Source organism: Galeopterus variegatus, unplaced genomic scaffold, assembly GCF_000696425.1.
Source record: "Galeopterus variegatus unplaced genomic scaffold, G_variegatus-3.0.2 Scaffold3053, whole genome shotgun sequence".
Lineage (NCBI taxonomy): Eukaryota > Metazoa > Chordata > Mammalia > Dermoptera > Cynocephalidae > Galeopterus > Galeopterus variegatus.
In genome coordinates, this window is record NW_007729164.1 from 184160 (window position 1) to 207105 (window position 22946).

The 22946-nt window shown below is 37.0% G+C and overlaps 1 protein-coding gene across 2 annotated transcripts in view; it reads right to left on the reverse strand.

The window, feature by feature from the left end:
* ROS1 (ROS proto-oncogene 1 , receptor tyrosine kinase) overlaps positions 1-13223 on the reverse strand; it is a 129710-nt gene extending 116487 nt beyond the window's left edge. For both annotated transcript variants that reach the window (XM_008583823.1, XM_008583822.1), the window contains exons 1-3: positions 13010-13223; positions 6609-6653; positions 1966-2025 (exon numbers count right to left, since the gene is read on the reverse strand). In XM_008583823.1, coding sequence (XP_008582045.1) covers positions 1966-2025; positions 6609-6653; positions 13010-13132 — 228 coding nt within the window. In that variant the 5' untranslated portion in view covers positions 13133-13223. The remainder of the gene's footprint in view (positions 1-1965; positions 2026-6608; positions 6654-13009) is intronic.
* Between the last annotated feature and the right edge of the window lie 9723 nt (positions 13224-22946).

The following is a 22946-nucleotide window of genomic DNA, read 5'->3' on the forward strand; positions in this document are numbered from 1 at the left end:
AGAAACAAACGAAAGCAAGGGAGCCCGGTGCTGGGCCTTCTGTCCAGGCAGGCCACTGTTAGAACAGCTCTGAAAATTTTGTTGTTTACATCGCTGGAAAAATGGTAGTGCATGATGTCTACTAGAAAATTATGGTCCAGTAAGAGGTAATCTGTGATGGGTCAGGCTAGAGAATGGAGGGGCATTTGCAGATGCCCAAGGGAGACAGAACCTGGAATGAAAACTAGCAACAGCACTGGCTAGCAAAGACCAGCTGTAGTGGATTAAATTATGTCCCCCCAAAACTCACTGAAGTTTGAAATGTGTCCCCCAAGTTTTATGTATTAGAAACTTGGTCCCAACTGTGACTGTTAAGAAGGTGGGAAATCCTATTACAGTAATTGAAAAATGGAACCTTGAGGAAGTGATTGGATTGTAGGACCATGCCATAGTGAATGGATTAATAATGGTGGTCAGGGGCATGGCTCTGAGGGCTTAAAACGAAGAGAGAGGAGAGTCTGTCTCTCTCTCTTTCTGCTCTCTCTGCTTCACCATCTACTGCCATATGAGACTCCTGAGATATTATCACCACCAAGGCCTTCACCAGCTGTGTTCCCTGGACTTTGGACTTCCCAGCCTCAGAAACTGTAAGCAAATAAATTTTGGTTTTCTTTTTAATTACCCAGTTCCAGGCATTTTGTTATAAGCAACAGAAATGGACTAATACTCCAGCAGATTACTCTGCCCAGACTGGCCCCTCCAGCATCCACATTGCTTCCTGGACTGTTGCCTAGCAACCAGTGGGGCTTCTCTTTCATTGACTCCGCAAATGTTAACTGAGCAGCTGCTCTGTTCCCCACATTGCGTTCAGTGCGGGGGATACAAAGTGAAAAGAGGGAGAGCATCCTGCCCTGATGGAGCTTACACGGTGGGGTAAAAGACATTAAACACATAACTAAAGAAATAACTACTTAAATTGTAATGAGGCACACAGTCACAAATGTGAGAGTGCACATGAGTAACTCATGTAACAGAGGTCTGCAAGGACATACTATTTAAGGAAAACTGTGAGGAATACGTATAAAGAGAGGTTAACATCCTTATTTAAATCTCAATGCTATAATTTGACTCATTAATAGAAAATGATATTAGGATTACCTAACATTACCATGATTTATACTGATCTAATCTCTGACTTGATCAACCCCCAAAACAGTACCCACTTTAAAATGCAAAATTCTTACGCATGAGATCAGAATGCTTACAGAGTGCCAGGCACTCTCCTTAAGAGGGTGATTCTATTATTATCCTAATTTATTTATGAATAAAATAAAGTACCAAGGGGTTAAGTACTTTAACTAAATTACACATTAAGTGCCAAAGCCAGGCTAAAATGAAAAATAAGAAATCAAGTATCTGGGGACGTATTTCCTACATAAAGTGGAATAAACCACATGTTTGTGACCTCAGAATTAGACTGCTACAATGTTCCCTGCAAAGAAACTTTGAACACAACCTGGGGTCCTGCTAGCAAAAGTGTGGTCTGGGGACACCAGCATCACATCACCTGGGAGCTTGTGACAAGTACAGAATCTCAAGCCCAGTCCAAGACCTACTGAATCAGAATCTACATTTGAACTAAATCCCAAATAATTGCATATTAAAATTTGAGAAGCACAGGCCTACAAAATTTAATAAAAACCTAACATTCTATTAAAAGGCATTTATAGTTTTAAAGCAATTGGGCATCCCTGGGCATCCCTAGGCATCCCTGGGTTCCATGGTTCGCATTAATTTTCCTTGGCCTCTAGTTGCGTTAACAGTATTGGTCTCAATTTCTTTTCCTTTACTATGTATTACTCAGGCTATCATATTTTTCCTTTAGGCTCAAGCAAACTAGTTGATAAGCAATGGAAATACAAATGAAAACTTTCTTAAACAAATTTTCTCTGGAAGGAAACATCATTATCAATAATTAATACTTACACACTTTAAAGCACAGTTTTCCTGATCTGTAGAGTTCCAAAAATGGCATCCCTGGATGCACTGCAAGAGAAAATAACAGACAATGGTGACTGAAGAAACATAACTTTTCTTGTCACCTGAAAGTGCAACATAGTAACAAAAAGTACCACCCAGTGTTTTAGAAAGAGAAATCTGCCAAGGAAGCTGAGGTCACCAAAGGATCAGGACCTTTGGGATCCTAAGCATAGCTGTCACATCTAGAGACAGAGCAGGGCTGAGTGTGCTCTGCTGCAGGGGGCGGGGTTGCTGAGCAGTGTTAAGCCCTGGGTGGGCAGTCTAGGCCCCAGAGAACACCCAACCTCAGGGAACATACTGTCCACTGGCAAAGGTAAAATCCAGGACAGCAAGGCATCAGGTGTATCCTGGGTCCATGGGGTGTCCTCACACAACAAGCAAAACTCAAAACTGGGGACTCAACCAAACGATAGCATGTCAAAACCTAAATAGTTAGACCATTTGAGGAGTCTGCTGTCTATTAGGCGGCTTTCACCCTACAGCTGCCCTAACCCCCTATTGGACAAATTCGACATGTTTCTCCTTCCCTGACTTGGTTTGTCTGTGCCTGTGACTGTGCAGGCCGTTCCTTCCACAGGCCGTGGGGCACCTGGGTCCCCTCTCCTTCCCCTCAGCTCCTGCTCAGTCTCCGTTGCCATCTCTCCTTTACTCTCTCCACCATTTGGTGTCTGTGTCCCACCCTCAGCATTTTCTCTTATCACTCTTCACTTTCTCCCTGAACAAGGTCATCCACTATCTGTCCTCGGTGTTGATAACCCCCAAATTTGTAACTGCAGCGGGGTTCCTTCCTGACCCACAGACCTAGATATCCACTTGCACATTAAACATCTCCATTTGTCTCTACAAGCACCTCAAATTCACCAAGCGAAACATTAAATTTCTCATTTTCTACCCTCAAATAGGCTCTTTCTCCTGTATTTCCTATTAACACTGCAGTCTTCTGAGTTGCCCAGAACCAGGACACTTTCTCCTTCTCTCATCCCACTCCTTCCTCCCATGGGCTCCTCCATCTCCGAGTCCTATTGACACATCTCATCACTAACTGAAATCCATCTGGGTTGCTCAGTCATCGCCCCCAATTTTCTGCTCTGCCCTTCACTTCACCCAGAAGGGGCCTCTTTTGTTCTCACATAGGGAGTGATCCTTTTAAAACAAAACCTGGTCACACTCTCCTCTTACCTAAAACTCTATATATCTCTCCATCATCTCGTAGATTGAGACCAAATTAACAAGCATGGCATTCACAACCCTTCATGATCTAGCCCCACCTAACTCGCCAATCTAGTCTCCCACCTCCCTACTGCCCACGCGCGTACCCACTTTCCAAGAAAGCTAAATACTTCCCTGAACAAGTTAGGCTACCTCACATCTTTGTGTCTTGGCACTAAGGGCCTCCTCTGATTGATAAGCCTTTTCCCTTCTAGTCCTTCCAGAAAACTCTTCATCTATGTAGTTTTAGTTTGATGGCCTTGCAGGCAAGAGAGGTGCTTTTTTCTCCTGTGTATTCTCTTTCCTTCACACACACCGCTACTGTGGTTCTCATGATGCTGTCTGCCATGGTTTTATGGATAAGTCTGTCTCTCCTACGAGGTTGAGAGTCTCTTTAAATAGATACCCTATTTTTGTTTGTTTGTTTATTAATTTATTGATTTATTTTTGTATTTTTGGCCTCAAAACAAGTCTTACTATATTTAAAAAGATTAAGATCATAGAAAATATGCTCTCTGACCACAATAAAAGAAGGAAATGTAGAAAATTCACGAATGTGTGGAAATTAAATAGCACTCTCCTAAATAAAGATTGGATAAGAAGAAAAATCACAGGGAAATTAGAGGGGACTTTGAAATAAAGATCAAAGTGCAACATATCAAAATTTGTAGGATGCAGGGCTCAGGGAGCGCTTAGAAGAAAATTTATACTTGTAAACACCTATATTAAAAATGAGAAAAATCTCGGGCCGGCCCTGTGGCGCACTCAGGAGAGTGTGGCGCTGGGAGTGCAGTGGCGCTCCCACCACGGGTTCAGATCCTATATAGGGATGGCCGGTGCTGGCTGAGCGCGATGCGGGCGACACCACACCAAGGGTTGCGCTGCCCTTACCGGTCACAAAAAAGACAAAAATAAATAAATAAATAAATAAAAATTAAAAAATAAGATAAATCTCTATCAGTAATGTAAATTTCTACCTTAGGAAAATAGAAAAAGAAGATCAAACTAAACCAAAAGCAAATAAATAAAGAAATAACAGAGATTACAAAAGAAATATATGAAATAGGGAATTAAAAAACAATAGAGAAAATCAACAAAACCAAAAGTTGATTCTTTAAAAAGTTGATTCTTTAACAAAATTTGCAAACCTTTATCTAGACTGACCAAGAAAAAAAAGAGAGGAGACCAAAATTACTAACATCAGAAATAAAGCAGGGGCATTATTACATCGTCATTATGGCTTTTTGTGGTGGTAAGATTTAGTTTCATTCTCTTTCTCACTTGCATTTTTGTTCACCAGTGGGTTTTGTTCTTTCTTGTGTATTCTTGATAGTGATTATCACTTTTGATTCTTTAACAAAATTTGCAAACCTTTATCTAGACTGACCAAGAAAAAAAAGAGAGGAGACCAAAATTACTAACATCAGAAATAAAGCAGGGGCATTATTACATCGTCATTATGGCTTTTTGTGGTGGTAAGATTTAGTTTCATTCTCTTTCTCACTTGCATTTTTGTTCACCAGTGGGTTTTGTTCTTTCTTGTGTATTCTTGATAGTGATTATCACTTTTCATATTCCAGGTGCACAACTCCCTTGAGGATTTTTTGTAGGCTGGTTGTGTGGTGGTGAAGTCCTGCAGCTTTTGTTTACCTGGAAAATATGCTATTTTCTCCTCATTTCTGAAGGATAGCCTTGCTGGGTGTAGTATTCTTGGCTGGCAGTTTTTTTGCTTTTAATATTTTGAATATATCATCCCATTTTCTTCTGTTCTATAAAGTTTCTGTTGAGAAATCTGCTGTTAGTCTGGCAGGGGCTCCCTTATAGGTAATGACATTTTTCTCTTGCTTCTTTTAAGATTCTCTCTTTGCCTTTGAGCTTTGCCAGTTTGACTACAATGTGTCTTGGAAAGGATCTGTTTGGGTTGAATCTGTTTGGGGATCTTGGTGCCTCCTGGTTCTTAAGGCCCATGTCTCTCTCTATACCTTGGAAGTTTTCTGTTATTATTTTATTGAATACATTTTCCATGCTTTTCCTTTCTCTTCCCCTCTGGAACATCCATGATTTGAATGTTTGTGTGCTTAAGGTTATCTGTTAGCTCTCTTAGAATTTCTTCATTTTTTAAATTATTTTTTCCTTTATTTATTTATTTATTTATTTTGTCAACCTGGGTTGTTTTGAAAAGACTATCTTCAAGATTGGAAATTCTCTCTTCTGTTTGTTCTAGTCTGCTGCTCAAGCTCTTGGTGGTGGTTTTTATTTTGCCGAGTGAATCCTTCAGATCCATGAGCTCTGCTACATTCTTTGTTAAGGTATTAATCTCTTTGTAAACTTCCTCCTTCATATCCTGGATTTTTTTTTTTTTTCTTGTTTCAATTTGTTGTCTAACTGAGTCTTCTCATATCTTAGTGAGTTTCCTTAAGATTGTGGCTCAGAATTCCTTTTCAATCATTTCAAGGTTTTCCTGTTCTTTAGGGTCTAATATTTGAGAATTACTGCATTCTTTTGGTGGTGTCATATTTTCCTGGGTTTTTGTATTTCTAGTATCCCTACATTGATGTCTGGTCATCTGGTAGAACAGTTGCTTCTTCTATTACTCTGGAGTGGGATTTGACAAGAGAAATATTCTCTTCTTTTTCCAGTCTCCACTGATGACTCTCCTTGTGTCAATGCAGTCAAATGTCTGGTGGGTCACCTGCAAAGTGGCTGTGGTTACTGCTGTGGCATCAAGCCACTTCTGTGGCAGCTGTGGCTGTGGCAATGGCTGTGGTGAGCCACCTGTGTGGGTGTGGTGTTTTAGCATGCTCTCTTTTCTGCTTTTGGGTGAGGGATACTACCCTTGGCTCCTGCCTAGGACCCAGGGCATGCTGTCTTGCCTGCTTCCAGGTGGAAAGGGCTGTCCTAGACTCCATAACCCTATTTTACTCATTCTTAAATCTGTAGCACATAGTACAGTGCCTGACTCATACTTATACCTGAGTCACTAAACAATTGTTGAATAAGTGAATACATGTGCAGAAATGTAACAAGACCATAAAATGTAATTGTTAGAAGAAACATTGGGGACTATCTAGTCCAACCCTTTCAGACAACACATAGTGAAACTAAGTCTCAAAAATATTCAGTAATTTATCCAAAGCCACACAGCTATGTAGAGTCAAAGTAATGGACTTGGATTAGTCCTGTGCTGTTTCCACTTCAACACACTTCATTTTTAAATAAATTCTGTAATTCAGACTTCTATTTTTGAATGACTTTCCAGCAGGGACAAATAAATGAGATTTTACTTAGAAATTATTCTTATTGTAATAAAACCTGACTGTTGTCCCTTTTTTATGAACACAAACACTGTAAAGTTCATGACAATGAAAGCAGTTACTCACCGGTTCACTCAGATTATATGGTGTGCAGATATCAAGCTGTCTGCCCTGAAATGCAGAAGGAGGTAGTAAATACCAGCTGCAATATTGGGTTCAGTGTAACCACCACAACTTTTTTGTTTAAAGCTTCCTGGAATAGTGTTGCCTCCTCAGTGTTTTCTAACTGTAAAGTAAGGAGCCAAATGTTTTAAAGTCATTAAACCCATCATAAAACCAAGAAAAATGCCAGTGCAGATTATAGATGTAATGCCTAAGAATTCTGAAGGAACTACAAGGGTGGGAATGGTTAAAAGAAGTGGTTCAAAACAATGAAGAGGTTATAAAACTGTAACACTAGTCAATTAATCAAGTCAAAGGACTCCTGGGTTAGAGAGAAATCGTGCTCAGATTTTTCTTTTTTAAATTACTCATTAAGAGCAGAAAATATATACAAATTTAGAATGTCATATATAATAAAACATACAATTACTCTGTTTATTTCTCACATATTCGCAAATTTTAAGAACTTTTTCATACTGTGGGAAATTAAAAGAAATGGGAACTAAAGAAACAAATCTATAAATTGCTCATCCTATCCCTGGTCATTATTGGACTGGAGTCCTTCATAAATAGGAGAGTTTACAAAGGATGGCAATACTGGACCTATGGAAATCAGATAAGTATTCAAATAGTGTTACGGAGGTATAATCTAATTTCCACAGATCATATATTCCACTGATTAATTTAAAATTATAGGCAGAGGAAACTAGGTGAATATATCTAGTAACTCTAGTTGGTGCTGATCAGAATCTACCCTAAAGCTTTGCTGAATTTGAACCACTGAATTGGAGAAGTATTTAATTCAGCAAAGGACACAGAATCTGTCCTTGTCTGACTCAGCAGTACTATATAAACAAGATATGTCCCAGAAGATGACAGAAAATCCAAAGGGAGGTTGGGAAGTGGTTTAAGTATTGTGTGGCCTTCCGAATAGCTCAAGCTTTTCAGAAGTGAGAGAGACACTGCATCACTGAGCTCACGGAGCACTTTCCTCCTTCCTATCCACTTCACTCTTCACTCTAACCCAGCACCTAGAACAGTGCCTGGTGCATGATACGTCTTCAGTAAATATATGCTGAAGGAATAAATCCATGAATTCAAGGTGGTCTGCCATGTCAGAATGTCCCAGAAATCCCTTGGAAGCATCATCCAATGACCTAGCATTGTGGGGGGGTTACTTGAAAACTAATCAGACACAGGAAACAAAGAACAAATGTTGCCCCCCTTTTTTTTTTCTCATTTGACATGTGAATGAAAACTTCTCTCAACTCCATTCCCTAAATACAGATATTTCTAGAGAAAGGAGAAGGATGCTTACATGTTTTTAGATAATAATTACTTGGACACACTGGTTAGCTCGGCTGGTTAGAGCATGGTGCTGATGACACCAAGGTCAAGGGTTCAGTCCTTGTACTGGCCAACCACCCAAAAAAAGAAAGAAAAGTATTTAGCAAGTAAAAACTGTATCTGTTAGATTAATTTTGCAACCAGTGCTAATAGTACTTTTTCCATGATTTTGTTCAAAATGAAGTTTTGATTCCTCTTTTTATAGTTGAATCACAGTCCTATAAAATCAGGTGAAAGATAATGTGTCAGTAATTTAATATTTTCCTATCTCTTCAAAAAGTCTGTTAGCTCATAAAAGCAAAAGAGTGGACTCTGGGTAGTCTTTGTGTTCCACTTTAAACAACAGGGCAACAGAGATGTTTCTTGGTAACCATAAAGTCACATTGCAACAGTAACGAGTCCCTATGTTGGCACTTCTCGAGATTAAATTTAACCTAATGGAGTGCCCATCATGTGGTCTGGAGCAAGTAGACTCATGGGTCAGGTATATGTGTCTCTATCCTGCACACCTCAGCTGGAACTAATCTCATCCTTCACTTCCTCCTCCTCATAATCATAATAGCTAACATTTATTATGTTATTCCTATGATCCAGGCACTCTTACAGATGTTTTACACTAAATCTCATTCAATCATCTCAACAAACCTATAAGGTAGGTACTATTATTAACCCTGTTTTACAGCAGAGGCACAGGGAGGTTTAGTAAATCGCCTATGTTAGGCTCTGAACAGGGCAGGGAGATCAGGGAGACTGCCTCCAGAGTCTGTGCTCTTATGCACAGATGCTTCCCAGAATCTGCACCAAATTCACATTTCTCACATTGGACCTTACAGTGCCCACCATTTTACCTTAATTCCAACTGCTCCAGTTATCTCCTTCTAAGAGGCAAAACCAGTCCTGTATCTCAGACCCTCTGAACACCTACTTCTTGGCACAAGCTTTTCCATCCTGCCCACCTCAGCAGGAACTAATCTCATTCTTTACTTCCTACCCTAATAAATGAAACAGAGCAGAACAATTTGAATTTTAATCCCACATATGGTACTTGTTCCCAGTGTGATATTATAAAAGTTACCTCTGAGGTATAAACATAGTGTTCTCATCTGACACATAAGTAGGATAATATTTAATTCATAAGGTTCTATGATTATTCAATTAAATAATGTATTAACTATTATAGTAGTATAGGACAGGCAGTTACAAATCTATTATTAGTATTGCATACAAACTTGCTATAAACAACCTTTTGCATACATCTCTTTGGTTATTTATGCAGTGATATCCTCACATAAATTTCTTGTGAAACAAACCCTGTAGGGGTATATTTCCCTTTGAATTTTGATATTTATTAAGCCATTGTTTTCTAGAAATCTACCAATTTACATCTCAATCAACAGTACAGCTATATCTATCCAACTATATATATTTTTATCTTTGCCAAGCCGATAGAAGAAAAATTGATGATTCATTTTTACTTTGCAATTCTGTGGTTGCTGTGAGGTTGAATATCACATTGTTTTTAGCCATTTATATTTCTTCTTCTTTGAAGTGGCTGTTCATGTTTTAAACTTTCTTTACTTGCTTTTATACATATTAGGATTGGTAAAATTTTATTTATCAGGTGTAATACTCTTCCTGGCTTTTGGCTTTTTTTATTTTATTCTGTTTATTTTCATTACAGTTTAAGTTTCTAAGTAGTCAAATTTATCAATAATTTTTTTGAGGGAGTCTGGACTTTTTAATTAAGCTTCTTAAGGCATTCCCTCTCCAAGATTATAGAAACACTCACCCTTTACTTCTCCTAATATTTTTATGAGGTAAACTCTTGTTTTGTTTTTGTCATTTGTCTGTTTGTATTTAAATCACACCTTTAATACCTCCTGGAATTTATTTGAATCTGGTAATGAAGTAGGGATATACTTTTCATTCTGAATGGATAGCATCCCATTGGTGTGAATTTTTATCTTTCTCATAGTCTACACTCCAAGTACATGGTTTTATTTCTGGATTGTATTGTTTTACTGGCCAATCTACTCCTATACCAATACAAACAGCTGATTTCTAGAATTATAGAATTTTATAGAATTTTCGGATTATGGTTTTACTCCATTATCTTGTTTTAATGTTGTATACTGATATACAAGAAAGATATTGATGAACATATATTAATTTTTTTTAAACAGGACAGTCTTCTGAACCCTATTGTTTCTAATAGTTTTTCAGTTGATTTTTGGTTGATTCCTTTGGAACTTTAGGTGCAAGAAAAATATATTGTTGCCATCCTCTAATACTGTAAAACTTTAACATATCATATCTGTAATAGCTTTTAACTATCTAGTGATAGAAACCTTGGCACCTCAATGTGGTGTAACTTCCTTTATAACTATTAATTGTATAATTTAATTCTTTTATATTCCTAATTGCATCCACCACAGAGCTGAACATACATAGATACCCAAGAAAATTTATTGAATAGAATTGATACTTCTAACTGAACACTTCTCAACACCAGTTCCTTGGTTGTTGGGATTTGTTACCCAAAGAAAAAAAAAGGTTTTATTGCCAAAGAAGATCAGAAATTTGTGATTAAACAAAGCCTTTAATATATAATTGTGCCCTGTGGATCTACAAAAAGAAGGTATAGCAAAATGTATTTCCACAAATTATTTGACCATGATTTTTTTTTGTAAAGGATCTTATGAGTATTCCGAAGAACATTATTTTTTGTTTGCAGCACTCTGCATCTAGAATTTTAAAATATTAAGTCATTTAACTAACACAAGCAGTCTTTTAAAAATTCATGAAAAGATTCATATTTTTTTCACAAATTTTTTGAAGTACCCTTATACATGCAGATTCTCCATTAACATAAAGCATCAATGTTCAAGCATGGAACTATGATTTGTGCATTTTTGGCCAGAAATTCTGATATTCTTTCATAAAAGACTCTTTTGCATTTCTTTTTGATTTAATTAACTTTTCATTAAAACATATCGATTGTAATATTTATGGGGTACACAGTTACATTTCAATACGTGTATACAATGTGTGACGATCCAATCAGGGTAATTAGTATATTCATCATTGCAAAACTTAATCCTTTCTTTGTGATGTGAACATTTGATTTCCTCTGTTTTGTGTTTCTTTTTTTAAAAGAAAAGATCCCTCGATATCAAAAATCACCCAGTGAAACCAAAGATGACCTTCACAGCAAATGTCCGTGTTGAAAAGGACGGCACAGAAAATATAATAAACTCAGGCACTTTGCATCTGTTCTTCCCTGAGCCATAACAACATACAATTGTCCATCCACCTTACTTTTGTCCCTCTGGGCCTCACGTAGGAGGCTCAGATGGGGAACATTCATTACATTCACTGGTCAAACTGGCAGACCATGTCTTCTTGCAGCTCTACCACATGAGCTGGGTCTTTCTCTGTAGGTGGTGAACAGAAGGCAGCTCACCAAAGGAACAAACTGTCTGCCCCTATTGCCAAGTCCTGAAATCAAGGAGCCCACACAAAAAGATAAGAATAAATAGAACTAAAATAAAATAAACTAAAATAAAATGGAGACTGCAATATCAGAAACAAACAAAATCAGTTTCAAGAGTAGGGAAAGTAACAAATTATGGCGACACATTCATACGATGGAATACTCTAAATATAAAGATCCTGTTTCTAGAAAAAAACTTCAGGGTAGGGGGAAACTCACAGTATAATGTGAAATGAAAAAGCTGGGTGCACAACTGTGTGTAAAATTACATATGTATATTTGAGGAAAAATACTAAAAAAAAAATACAATCAGAGGTTAATACCGGTAGAAGTATAGGTTTTTCCCTCTATTCTTCTCTAATTATTCTTTATGTTATAAATATTTTACAACAGGTACATATTCTTATTATAATCAGAAAAAATTAAAATCTTTTTAGGAAAGAAAACATTTAGTAGTCCCATTCTTCCATTTTTAGGTTTGGATTACAACTGTAAAAAACTAAAGCATATAATTCTACATTAAAAGCAACAAAGTCTTCAGCAAAGATTTATATAAAATACCAAACTTGTTTTAAATGCTACTCTTCATAGTAAGCCTAAGTTGTATTTTAAGAGATAGTTTAAATTAAACCAAAAGTGTGTAACACAAGTTGTTTTTTTTAAAATCCATCACAGAGTATTATCTCTATTACTTCAGCATAATAATGAGTACTATTTGGTGCTTTCATTCTTTTAAAAAATACGACTATCAACTGTGTTTACACAAGCTATCTTGCTATTTCCTTTGTCTTTAGATAGCAAGGGTGCATCTTTCCCTGGTTGGCGAGTATTTGGTTTTTAAAGTTGATTCAGTGACCATTTTGAGCACAACCTAAGTCACAACAGAAAAGATATAATACAATATATGTTGAACAGATTACATCAAGAAATGTGAAAGAAAACATAAATTTCCATATCAAAAAACTCATTAATTAAAAATTATAAATGCACAGATATAAATAAAGAAATTTACAAATAATCTTGCTTTTAAAATAAAATGTTTTACTTGGCATCTGCATCTGCCTTCTTGGTCGCCTCGCTCCCTATACAGTAATCTACCCACAATATAAATATTACTGTTAGTCTGTAGCTAGAAGGCATTTCCCTGTGGCCAAAGCTACTTCATGCTTCAAGACACATAATAATTATTTTGTAATAAATGAGTTTAAATTGAAATTTTTTAGTGTGCAAAATTGATTTTATTTAAGCTTCATTTACCCAGTTCCCACACACCCCCAAAAGATCTGTGACCAAATAATTTAATGAAATAAAATAGCCTGCCCTATCTTCAGCAATTATAGCTTATTATAATTATTTCAGAAAAGAATAATCTATCTAACTTATTTCAGAAAAAAGTAATCTATCCTGCCTTGCTACCACTTCTCATGAGAAAACTTCTCATAAAGAGAAAACAATTCTACCCATTGTAACAAGCTGAATTTGACATGTGCTAGTTTCTGCAAAGACAAAGAGGAGTGAAACTTACCAGGTTCGTTACACACGACTTTAAGCAGTTGTTTAAAACTGTACACTGTACCACAGAAATCCATATGCAGCCAAGAGTCGCAAAATTGACAGGTTTCGGAATAAGCCAGTAAATGTTCTTCATAACTTCACCAATGGCGGATTTTTAGATAGCCAGTCTTCTAACTGTCTCCATTTTGCTATATGAATTCTTTGGGTTTCATCATTTCAATTGTAAGAGTGGCTAGTGGATTTTTTTATTTTATTTTGAAATGCTAAAATATCTTTGCCTTTTCAAATAATATTTAGACCTTTTACTTTAGACCTTTGAGTCCTTGATAACTTATAATATTCACATAAAAGCTATTTCATAACTTAGCTTCCTTTTACTCCATAGTCACCCACTAACTAAAGGTTAGATCTTAGAAGAGCACTTCACATGGAAAGTGAACAAAGTAGAAAACAAATTGCATTTCCGCAAGCATGTGACACACGCACAGTCTGAACCGGGAACGCTTCAGTGGATCATCCACCTCTCTACTTCTTTGAGGTTGGTTCAACTATGCAGGAAATTGGGTTTTGACCATCTATGCTTTAGGAAATATAGTGATAGTCAACTTTATACTCCACAAACATATAATAAAAATTTTTAAAAAAAAGATTTTTAAAGAATTATCGAGAAAATAGAAGCGCCTAAATCAAGTCATGCAACAAAGAGGGAAAACAGAACTCATTGAAACCAAATATATATTTTAAAATCAAACAGCAAACAAAGTTGAAATTAAAAGACAAATGCTCTGAGGGTGAGTTAAAGACAAGGAAGTTTGTTAAGAGCACTCTCAGAACTTTACTACATATTAACTAAAATACTGCCTTAGGTCTATCAGACAGAGCTGAAACTAGCCCCCATAGAGACCTAAAGTATGTACCAGTTTAGCTGCCTTGAAAAGGAAAGATTATACAGAATTTCAATTAGCCTAGCATCAAGATAAAGTTAAGCTGAAGCCTAAAACAAAGGATTTGAAATCTAAGAGGTACAGAAGTGAGTCATTCTGGATCCAGTCATCTGGATACTTTTTAGATTGCTGAGAGTTAACTCTTTAAGGCCAGATATTTTTGTGATAGTGTTCTTTTTAATGACAATCTAAAGTGTCAAATAAACTTCCTTGTTTTCTTAAATAAATTATTCCAAATGTAATTTAACCTTTTCTTAATAACATGAAGTTCTTGTTATGAACAACACATGCATGGGTTTTGTTTTGAGCTGAACATCCCTTAGTAAATGTTGAAAAAAACTGTGTACAACATAAAGATGAATGGATACTGACCCCAGAATTGACCCCTAAAACTTTTTTCTTGAAAAAATTCCCTTCCGTCTACCTGTTCTTTGTTCATTTTCTGCATTTTTCAGGAATGTAGATTAAGGAATATATATCTACTTGATTTCTTGGTCAGAGGAATTCACTTTCTACAAAATATGCTTTTAAATCAGAGAATAAAGTACCTTGCCTAAGGGATTTTCTCATCCCAATGAAATTGATCTTCTTTACTGTGGCTACCAATGCCTTTTCCCTCATTAGCATAAATAATATTTTTGACTTTTACTTCACTAACAAAATCCACCACCAACAAAATATATCCTTGAAAACTCAAGTATTTTCTCTTCTATCACTTGCTATAACTTTGTTGGTGGAGTGTGAAAATAGTATCCTTCCAATTTCAAGATTTTCTGTTTATTCTGGTTTGGGGAATTTAACTGGCACATTTGCACTTGTGCACCATGAAGTGTGTTCAAAGACATTTGTTGCATAATTATTCATATCAGCAAAAAATTGGAAAGAACCTAAAAGTTCAATAATGTAATACTGGATTGATCCATTCACATAATCTTCTCCATGTGGTTTCTCCACATGGGCTTATTTGGACTTCCTCACAGTGTCTTGGTCCCTGGGCAATAAGGCTGTTTACGTGATGGCTTGAAGCTTGGTGACAGTGATCCAACTCTCAAAGCATAAGCCATATTGTCTTTTATGACCTAGCTTTGGAAATCACATAGTCACTTCTGCTGCATTCTATTGGTTATCAGAGAGTCACAAACCTGCCTGTATTCAAGGCCAGGGGAATTAGACCCCTGCCTCTTGATGTGGGAGAGGCAAGATTCCAGAAGAGCATTAGGATAGGAGATACTGTTACACCACTTTTAGGAAATACAATCTGCCACTATATTGGTAGTCATTGTTTGCATGGTTCTATCATGCAGAAATTCCATTTACTTCAGTTTGGTTAAATAACACTAGTCTCCCAACAACACATTTCAAATTTAACATGATATATTAACTGTGAATAATCACATAAAGTGCAAAATTCTCAGCTATTCCTTTAGTCCACAAATCAGATATAAATAACAGATGGGCATGATGATCAGAGAACAACCATATCACTTCTTTCAAAATTTATCAGTGATTGATCACTGTACATCTGTTATTCAGTTCATGCACAGACAGCAAAGCATGTAGTTGTGATGCTTCCTTGACTCCCAGTAATAATCCTTATGACCTTTTACGAAATGACGTTTAGAAAAATGGATGATAGAAAGAGGGAATTAGCCAATAAAGATTAAAATGCAGCAAAAAAATTAACAGTAATAAAACTGGAAATGAAATTTCAATCAAATGTATATGAAGTTATAGAAGAAATAGCTTACTTGAGAATGTTGCTATTGTTGCTGTTCAAAAGATTCTAGGTGTGCAGCCAGAGGAACTATGTGGAGGTAAATTATGGACATAAATGAGGAAAGTGCTTGTGATGAAAAGGATGTAAACATCCCAAAGGAAGTCATGCTGGCAAAAAAATTTCATGTTGTACAAATATCTTAGAGGTATTTCATGACATTGAAAATACAAAGGATAAAATGTTGGACACTGATCCAAACTTAGAAAGGGGTCTGACAATTTCTATGCCAGGGCATAGAAAAGAGGCTCTGTTAATTAAGTTGTAGAATGAGAGGAAGGAAAGAAAGAATTGTAATTTTTCCCACTCACTATTAAAATCACTTTGCACAGTTTCAGCTTACATAGTCATTTTTATAGTTCTACACTACCAAGCAAAATGAAGATTGCCTGTATAGTAAGACACAATGGGGGTGGAGAGTCATACTTTACAGGCAACTGTTGCTGTCTCCTTAAGGGGATAAGAGAATTTATTATTCACTGACCACCCATTCATAATGTCTGAATTTTATAACATGAACACATATTACAGATTCAAACAAATTAACATAATAATTTTAAAATATTCTGCACCAGAGGCCAGCCCGTGGCTCACTCGGTAGAGTGCAGTGCTGATAAAATATTCTGCACCAGGATTTGAAAGGATAGGTCTTACAAGCCTGCCAATTCATCTCAAGTTATTGCTTGTGTGTATTACTTCCATTATCATCTTTAGAGATTTCTTCATATGAATTTCATAAAACCTTCTGATATGGGTTGTATCCTTCAAGTTTCATGTATTAATAGTTTGATTTTCTCTGTGACTGTTAAGAGGGTGGGAAATCCTATTATGGTAATTGAAAGGTGGGGCCTTGAAGGGGTGATTAGATTCTGAGGACCATGCCTAGTGAATGGATTAATAATGGTGGTCATGGACATGGTTCTGAGAGCTTTAAGAGAAGAGCACATGAGAAGTTCTATCTCTCTACTCCACCATTTTCTACCATGTGAGACCCCTGCACTGCTGTAAAATCACCACAAAGAAGACCCTCACCAGATGTTTTCCCTGGACTTTGGACTTCCCAGCCTCAGAAACTGTAAGCAATAAATTTCATTTTCTTATAAATAACCCAGTTCCAGGTATTTTGTTATAAGCAACAGAAATGGACTAAGACCAAAAGTTGGTATGAGAAAAGTTGGGTGTTGCTTATAACAAATACTTGAGAATGTGGAAGTGGCTTTAGAAGTGACTGTTGAGGAAAGGCTGGAAGAATTTGAAAGAGCAGGCTAGGAAAAGCCTACCTGCTGATGGGAGTTTAGAAGACAAAAAAACCTGGAAATGTTTGGAACTTCCCAAAGACTGGTTGAATGGTAATGAGCAGAATGCTGATAGAAATGTGGACAGAAAAGGCCATACTTAGAAGGTCTCAGATGTAAACAAGAAGTGAATTACTGGAAACTGGGGCAAAGATCACCCTTGCTATGAACTGGCAAGGAACTTGGCTGCATTCTGTTCATACTCAAAAGTTTTATGGAATGTTGAACTTAAGATGCTGACCCAGGGTATTTGGCAAAAGAAATTTCTAAGCAGCAAAGTGTTCAGGAAGCTGCATGGCTACTTGCAAAGCCCATACTGAGTTATGGCAGCAAAGGCATGACATAAAGCCAGAATTTAAAAGCGAAGCAGAGCATAAAGATTTGGAAAAATTGCAGACAGGACATGTGGTAGAGAAGCAGAGAGCACTTTCAGGAGAAAAATGTGATTGTGCTAAGAAGATTACTACAAATGAAAAAGATTATCAGAAGGAGGGGAAGGCCCTGAAGGCATTGCAGAGGCCTCTGGGGCCAACTCTTTCATTTCAGGCCCAAAGGCATATGGAGACAGAACGTCTCAGGGAACAGGCCTGAGATGTCCTCCATCAGCTTGCTGCCCAGGGACACCTCAGGATAATGCTCACCACAACAGCACTCCAGCTGCATTGGCTGCTCCAGCCATGGCTAAATTGGCCTCAGGTGTGGCTGGACCTGCAGCTTTGGAAGATGCAAGCCAGAAGCCTTGGCAGCATCCACATGGTGTTAGTTCTGCAGGTTCGCAGAGTTCCAGAGGTATGGAGGCTTGGAAACCTCCACCCCAATTTTAAATGATGTATGGAAAATCCTGGAGACCCAGGGAAAGATCTGTCATGGGGGCAGAGTCACCACAGACAAGCTTTGCTAGAGCAATGCTGAGCAGAAATGTGAGGTTGGCATTGCAGCAGAGAAACCCCACTAAGGCCATGTCTGGTGGAGCCATGAGAGCAAAACTGCCATGAAGACTCCAGAATTGTGGAGCTACCAATATGCAATGCCAGCCTGTGAGAGCTGAAGAATTGCCTGAGACCAGGCAAGCCATAGAAGTGGAGCTGCCCGAGGACTTGGGGATCCAAACCTTGCACTGGCATGCAGAGGACATGAAACATGGAGTAAAGGTACATGATTCACCAGCTTTGAGATTTAACACCTGCTGGATTTTGGACTTCTTTGGGACCTGTTACACCTTTCTTTTAGACTATTTCTCCCTTTTAAAATGGGAATATGTACCCTTTCTTTGTCCCACCCTCGCATCTTGGAAGTAGATAACTTGTTTCGATTTCACAGATGGGGCTTTGAACTTTGGACTTTGAGTTGAAACAAGCTAAGACTTTGGCAATGAAATGAATGTTTTTGTATGTAAGGACATGAGTTTTGGGGGGTCTGGGTATAATGCTGTAGATTGGACACCTGCCCTCCAACCTCATTCAAGTTTAAACCCCACTGTAACTATTGAGGGTGGGAAATCTTATTAAAGTAATTGAAAGGTGAGGCTTGAAGAGGTGATTAGATTGTAGGACCATGCCTAGTGAATGGATTAATAATGGTGGTCAGTGACATGGTTCTGAGGGCTTTATAAGGACAGCATGTGAGAGTTTCTTTCTCTTTGCTCTGCCATTTTCTGCCATGTAAGACTGCCGCACTGTTGTAAAGCTACCACCAAAGAAAACCCTCACCAGATGTATTCCCTGGATTTGGACTTCTCAGCTTCTGAAACTGTAAGCAATAAATTTTGTTTTCTTATAAATTACCTATTTCTAGGTTTTTTGTTATAAGCAACATAAATGGACTAATACAGACCCCAATACAATAAGAGCTGAGGACCTGAACACCCGTCTCTCAGCATTGTACAGGTCATCCAGGCAACATATCTACAGAGAAACACAGGAGTTAAACTACACTTTAGTCCAATTGGACTTGGAAGGTATCTACAGAAGATTTCACCCAACAACTACAAAGTATACATTTTTATCATCAGCACATGGAACATTCTGTAGGATAGACCACATGTTAGGTCACAGATCAAGTCTCAATAAATTTTTTAAAATTGAAATCACTTCACGTATCTTTTCAGACTACAACAGATTAAAATCAGAAATCAGTAACAAGTGAAACTCTGGAAACTATACAAATACATGGAAATTAAAAAACACGCTCCTGAATGACCTGTAGATACAAGAAGAAATTAAACAGGCAACCAAAAAAATTCTTGAAACTAATTAAAATAAAGATACATCATACCAAAACTTGTGGGATACTGCAAAAGCAGTACTAAGAGAGAGGTGTATTGCAATAAGTACTTACATTAAAAGAATAGAAATATTTAAAATAAACAACCTAATGCTACACCTCAAAGAACTATAAAAACAAGAACAATCCAATCCCAAAATTAGTAAATGGAAAGAAATAATTAAGATCAGAGCAGAACTAAATAACACAGAGACCCAAGAAATGATACAAAAGATCAATGAAACAAAAATTGGTTTTTTGAGAAGATAAACAAAATAGACAAACCATTAGCTAGGCTTACTAAAAAAAAAAAGGAGAGAGATGACCTAAATAACAAAAATCAGAAATGAAAAAGGAGAAATTTCAACCAATACCAGAGAAATACAAAGAATAATTAGAGACTATTATAAACAATTATACGCCAAAAAATTTGGACACCTGGAAAATATGGATAAATTTTTGGACACATAAACTACCAAGACTAAAAAAGATGAAATTAAAAACCTGAACAGACCAATAATAAGCAATGAGATTGATGCAGTAATCAGCAGTCTCCCAACAAAAAGTCCAGGACCAGATGGCTTTATTGCTAAATTCTAACAGACATTTAAAGAGGAATTAATACAAATTCTCATCAAAAAAATGAAACAGAGGCTATTCTCCCAAACTCATTCTATGAGGCCAGCATCACCCTGATACCAAAACCAACGATACAACAAAAGAAGAAAACTACAGGTCAATATCTCTGATGAACAGAGACATGAAAATCTTAGCAAATGGAATATGGCAACACATCAAAAAGGTTATACACCATGATCAAGTGAGATTCATCCCAGGGATGCAAAGACGGTTCTACATATGCAAATCAATAAATGTGATACACCACATCAACAAAATCAAGAACAAAAACTACATGATGTTTCAATAGATTAATGAAAAAGCATTTGACAAAATTCAACATCCTTTCATGATAACAACTCCCAGCAAATTAGATATAGAAGGAAAGTATCTCAACACAATAAAAGCCATATATGACAAACTCACTACCAACATCATCTTGAATGGGAAAAGCAGAACACTTTTCCTTTGAAAATAGAAACAAGACTAGGATGCCCACTCTTGCCACTAATATTTAGCATAGTATTAGAAGTACTAACCACAGCAGTCAGGTGAGAGAAGAAAACGATGAGAATCCAGACTGGAGAAGACAAAGACTGTCTCTGTCTACAGATGACATGACCTTATATATAGAAAAGCTGAAAGGCTCTCCAAAAAGCTCTTAGAGCTGGTAAACGATTTCAGTAAAGTTGCAGGATACAAAATCAACACACAAAAATCAGTAGCATTTTAATACTCCAACAATGAACTAAAAGAAAAAGAAATCAAGAAAGCTAGCCCATGTATAATAGTCACCAAAAAAATAAAATACCTAGGTATCAATTTAACCAAGGAGGTGAAAGATCCCTATGACAAGAACTATAAGTCACTGCTGAAGAAATTAAAAGAGGTCACAAAAAGATGGAAAGACATTCCATGCTCTTGGGTTGGAAGAATTAACATTGTAAAAATGTCCATTCTACCCAAAGCAATCTACAGATTTAATGCAATCCCTACCAAAATTCCAAAGACATTCTTCACAGATATAGAAAAAACAATCCTAGCATTCATGTGGAACAACAAAAGACCCCGAATAGCCAAAGCAATCCTGAGCAAAAAAAAAAAAATAAAGCCAGAAGCACTACCAGACTTCAAATTATACTACAAACCTATAGTAAGCAAAACAGCATGGTACTGGCACAGAAACAGACACTCGGACCAATGGAACAGAATAGAGAACCCAGAAATCAACCCACATACTTAACAGCCAACTGATCTTTGACAAAGGCACCAAGAGCATACATTGGGGAAAAGATTGCCTCTTTAGTGAATGGTGCCGGGAAAACTGGACATCAATATGCAGAAGAATGAAACTAGACCAGTACCTCTCACCATGTACCAAAATCAACTCAAAATGGATTAAAGACTTAAATATAAGACCAAAAATATAAAACTCCTAAAAGAAAACATAGGGGAATCATTTCAGGAAGTAGGACTGGACAAAGACTTTATGAATAAGATCCCAAAAGCACAGGCAACAAAAGGAAAAATAAACAAATGGGATTATATCAATCTGAAAAGCTTCTGCACAGCAAAACAGTTACAAGAGTGAAAGGGCAACCTAAAGAATGGTACAAAATATTCGCAAACTATGTATCTGACAAGGGATTAATATCCAGAATATACAAGAAATTCAAACAATTTGACAGTAAAAAAGCAAGTAATTCAATTAAAAATGGGCAAAGGAGCTTAATAGGCATTTCTCAAAGGAAGATACAGAAATGGCCAACAGATACAAGAAAAAATGCTCAACATCACTAAGCAGCAGGGAAATGCAAAGCAAAACCACTTTGAGATATTATCTAATGCCAGTTAGATTGGCCAATATCAAAAAGACAGAAAATAGCAAATGCTGGCAAGGATTCTGAGAAAGAGGAAGCCTCTTGCATTGCTGGTGGGAATGTAAATTATTACAGCCATTATGGAGGTTCTTCAAACAGCTACAGATAGAACTACCATATGGTCCAGCAATCCCATTGCTGGGTGTATACCCAAAGGAATGGAAATCATAATGCTGAAGGGATACCTGCACTCCTATGTTTATCGCAGCTCTATTTACAATAGCTAAGACAACATAAATGTCCATCAACAGATGACTGGATAAGCAAAATGGGGTATATACACACAATGGAACACTACTCAGCCATAAAAGAAAGAATAAAACTCTGCCATTCACAGCAACATGAATGAACTTAGAGAAAATTATGTTAAGTGAAATAAGCCAGACACAGAAAGAAATACCATATGTCCTTACTCATAAGTCGGGGGAAAGAGGGAAGGAGGGAAGGAGGGAAGGAAGGTAGGAAGGAAGGAAGGAGGGAGGGAGGGAGGCATGGAGGGAGGGAAGGAAGGTAGGAAAGAAGGAAGGAAGGAAGGAAGAAAGGAAGATTACTCACAATAATTCATTGAATTTTCAACAGGAGAGAATGGAACTGAGGCTACCAGAAAGGGAAAGGGGGAAGGGGAGGGGAGGTTGGTGAGAAATTGGTAGAAGGTCACAAAAAATAGTTACATTGTGAAATGTTGAATATACTGATTATCCTGATTTAAGCATCATGTTTTGCACACAAGCATCGATATTCAACACTGTAATGTATAGATATGTACATCAATTATGTTTCAATAATAATAAAAAAAGAATAGAAAGTTCTTTCAGACACCACTACTCCAGAGCAGGGGTCACCAAAGTATGGCTCATGGGCTAAATCCAGCCCAGCATGTTTTTTTGTGTATCTCACAAACTAAGAATGGTTTTTACGTGTTTAAGTGGTTGGAAAATTAAAAGACTATTTTGTGACATGTGAAAATCACATGAAACTTAAATTTGAGTGTCTATAAATTAAGTGTTATTGAAACATTAAAAAAATTTTTAAAAGAGTTAAGTAGGGGTGATGCCCACCTCTGGACTTTGAGTATTGAGCTTTGAACTGCACGTGAACTCAAATTTTCTTTGTATCTCCAATTATGGCTTTAAAACTTACGCAAATTTAGCATTTACTCCATAATATGTTTTAA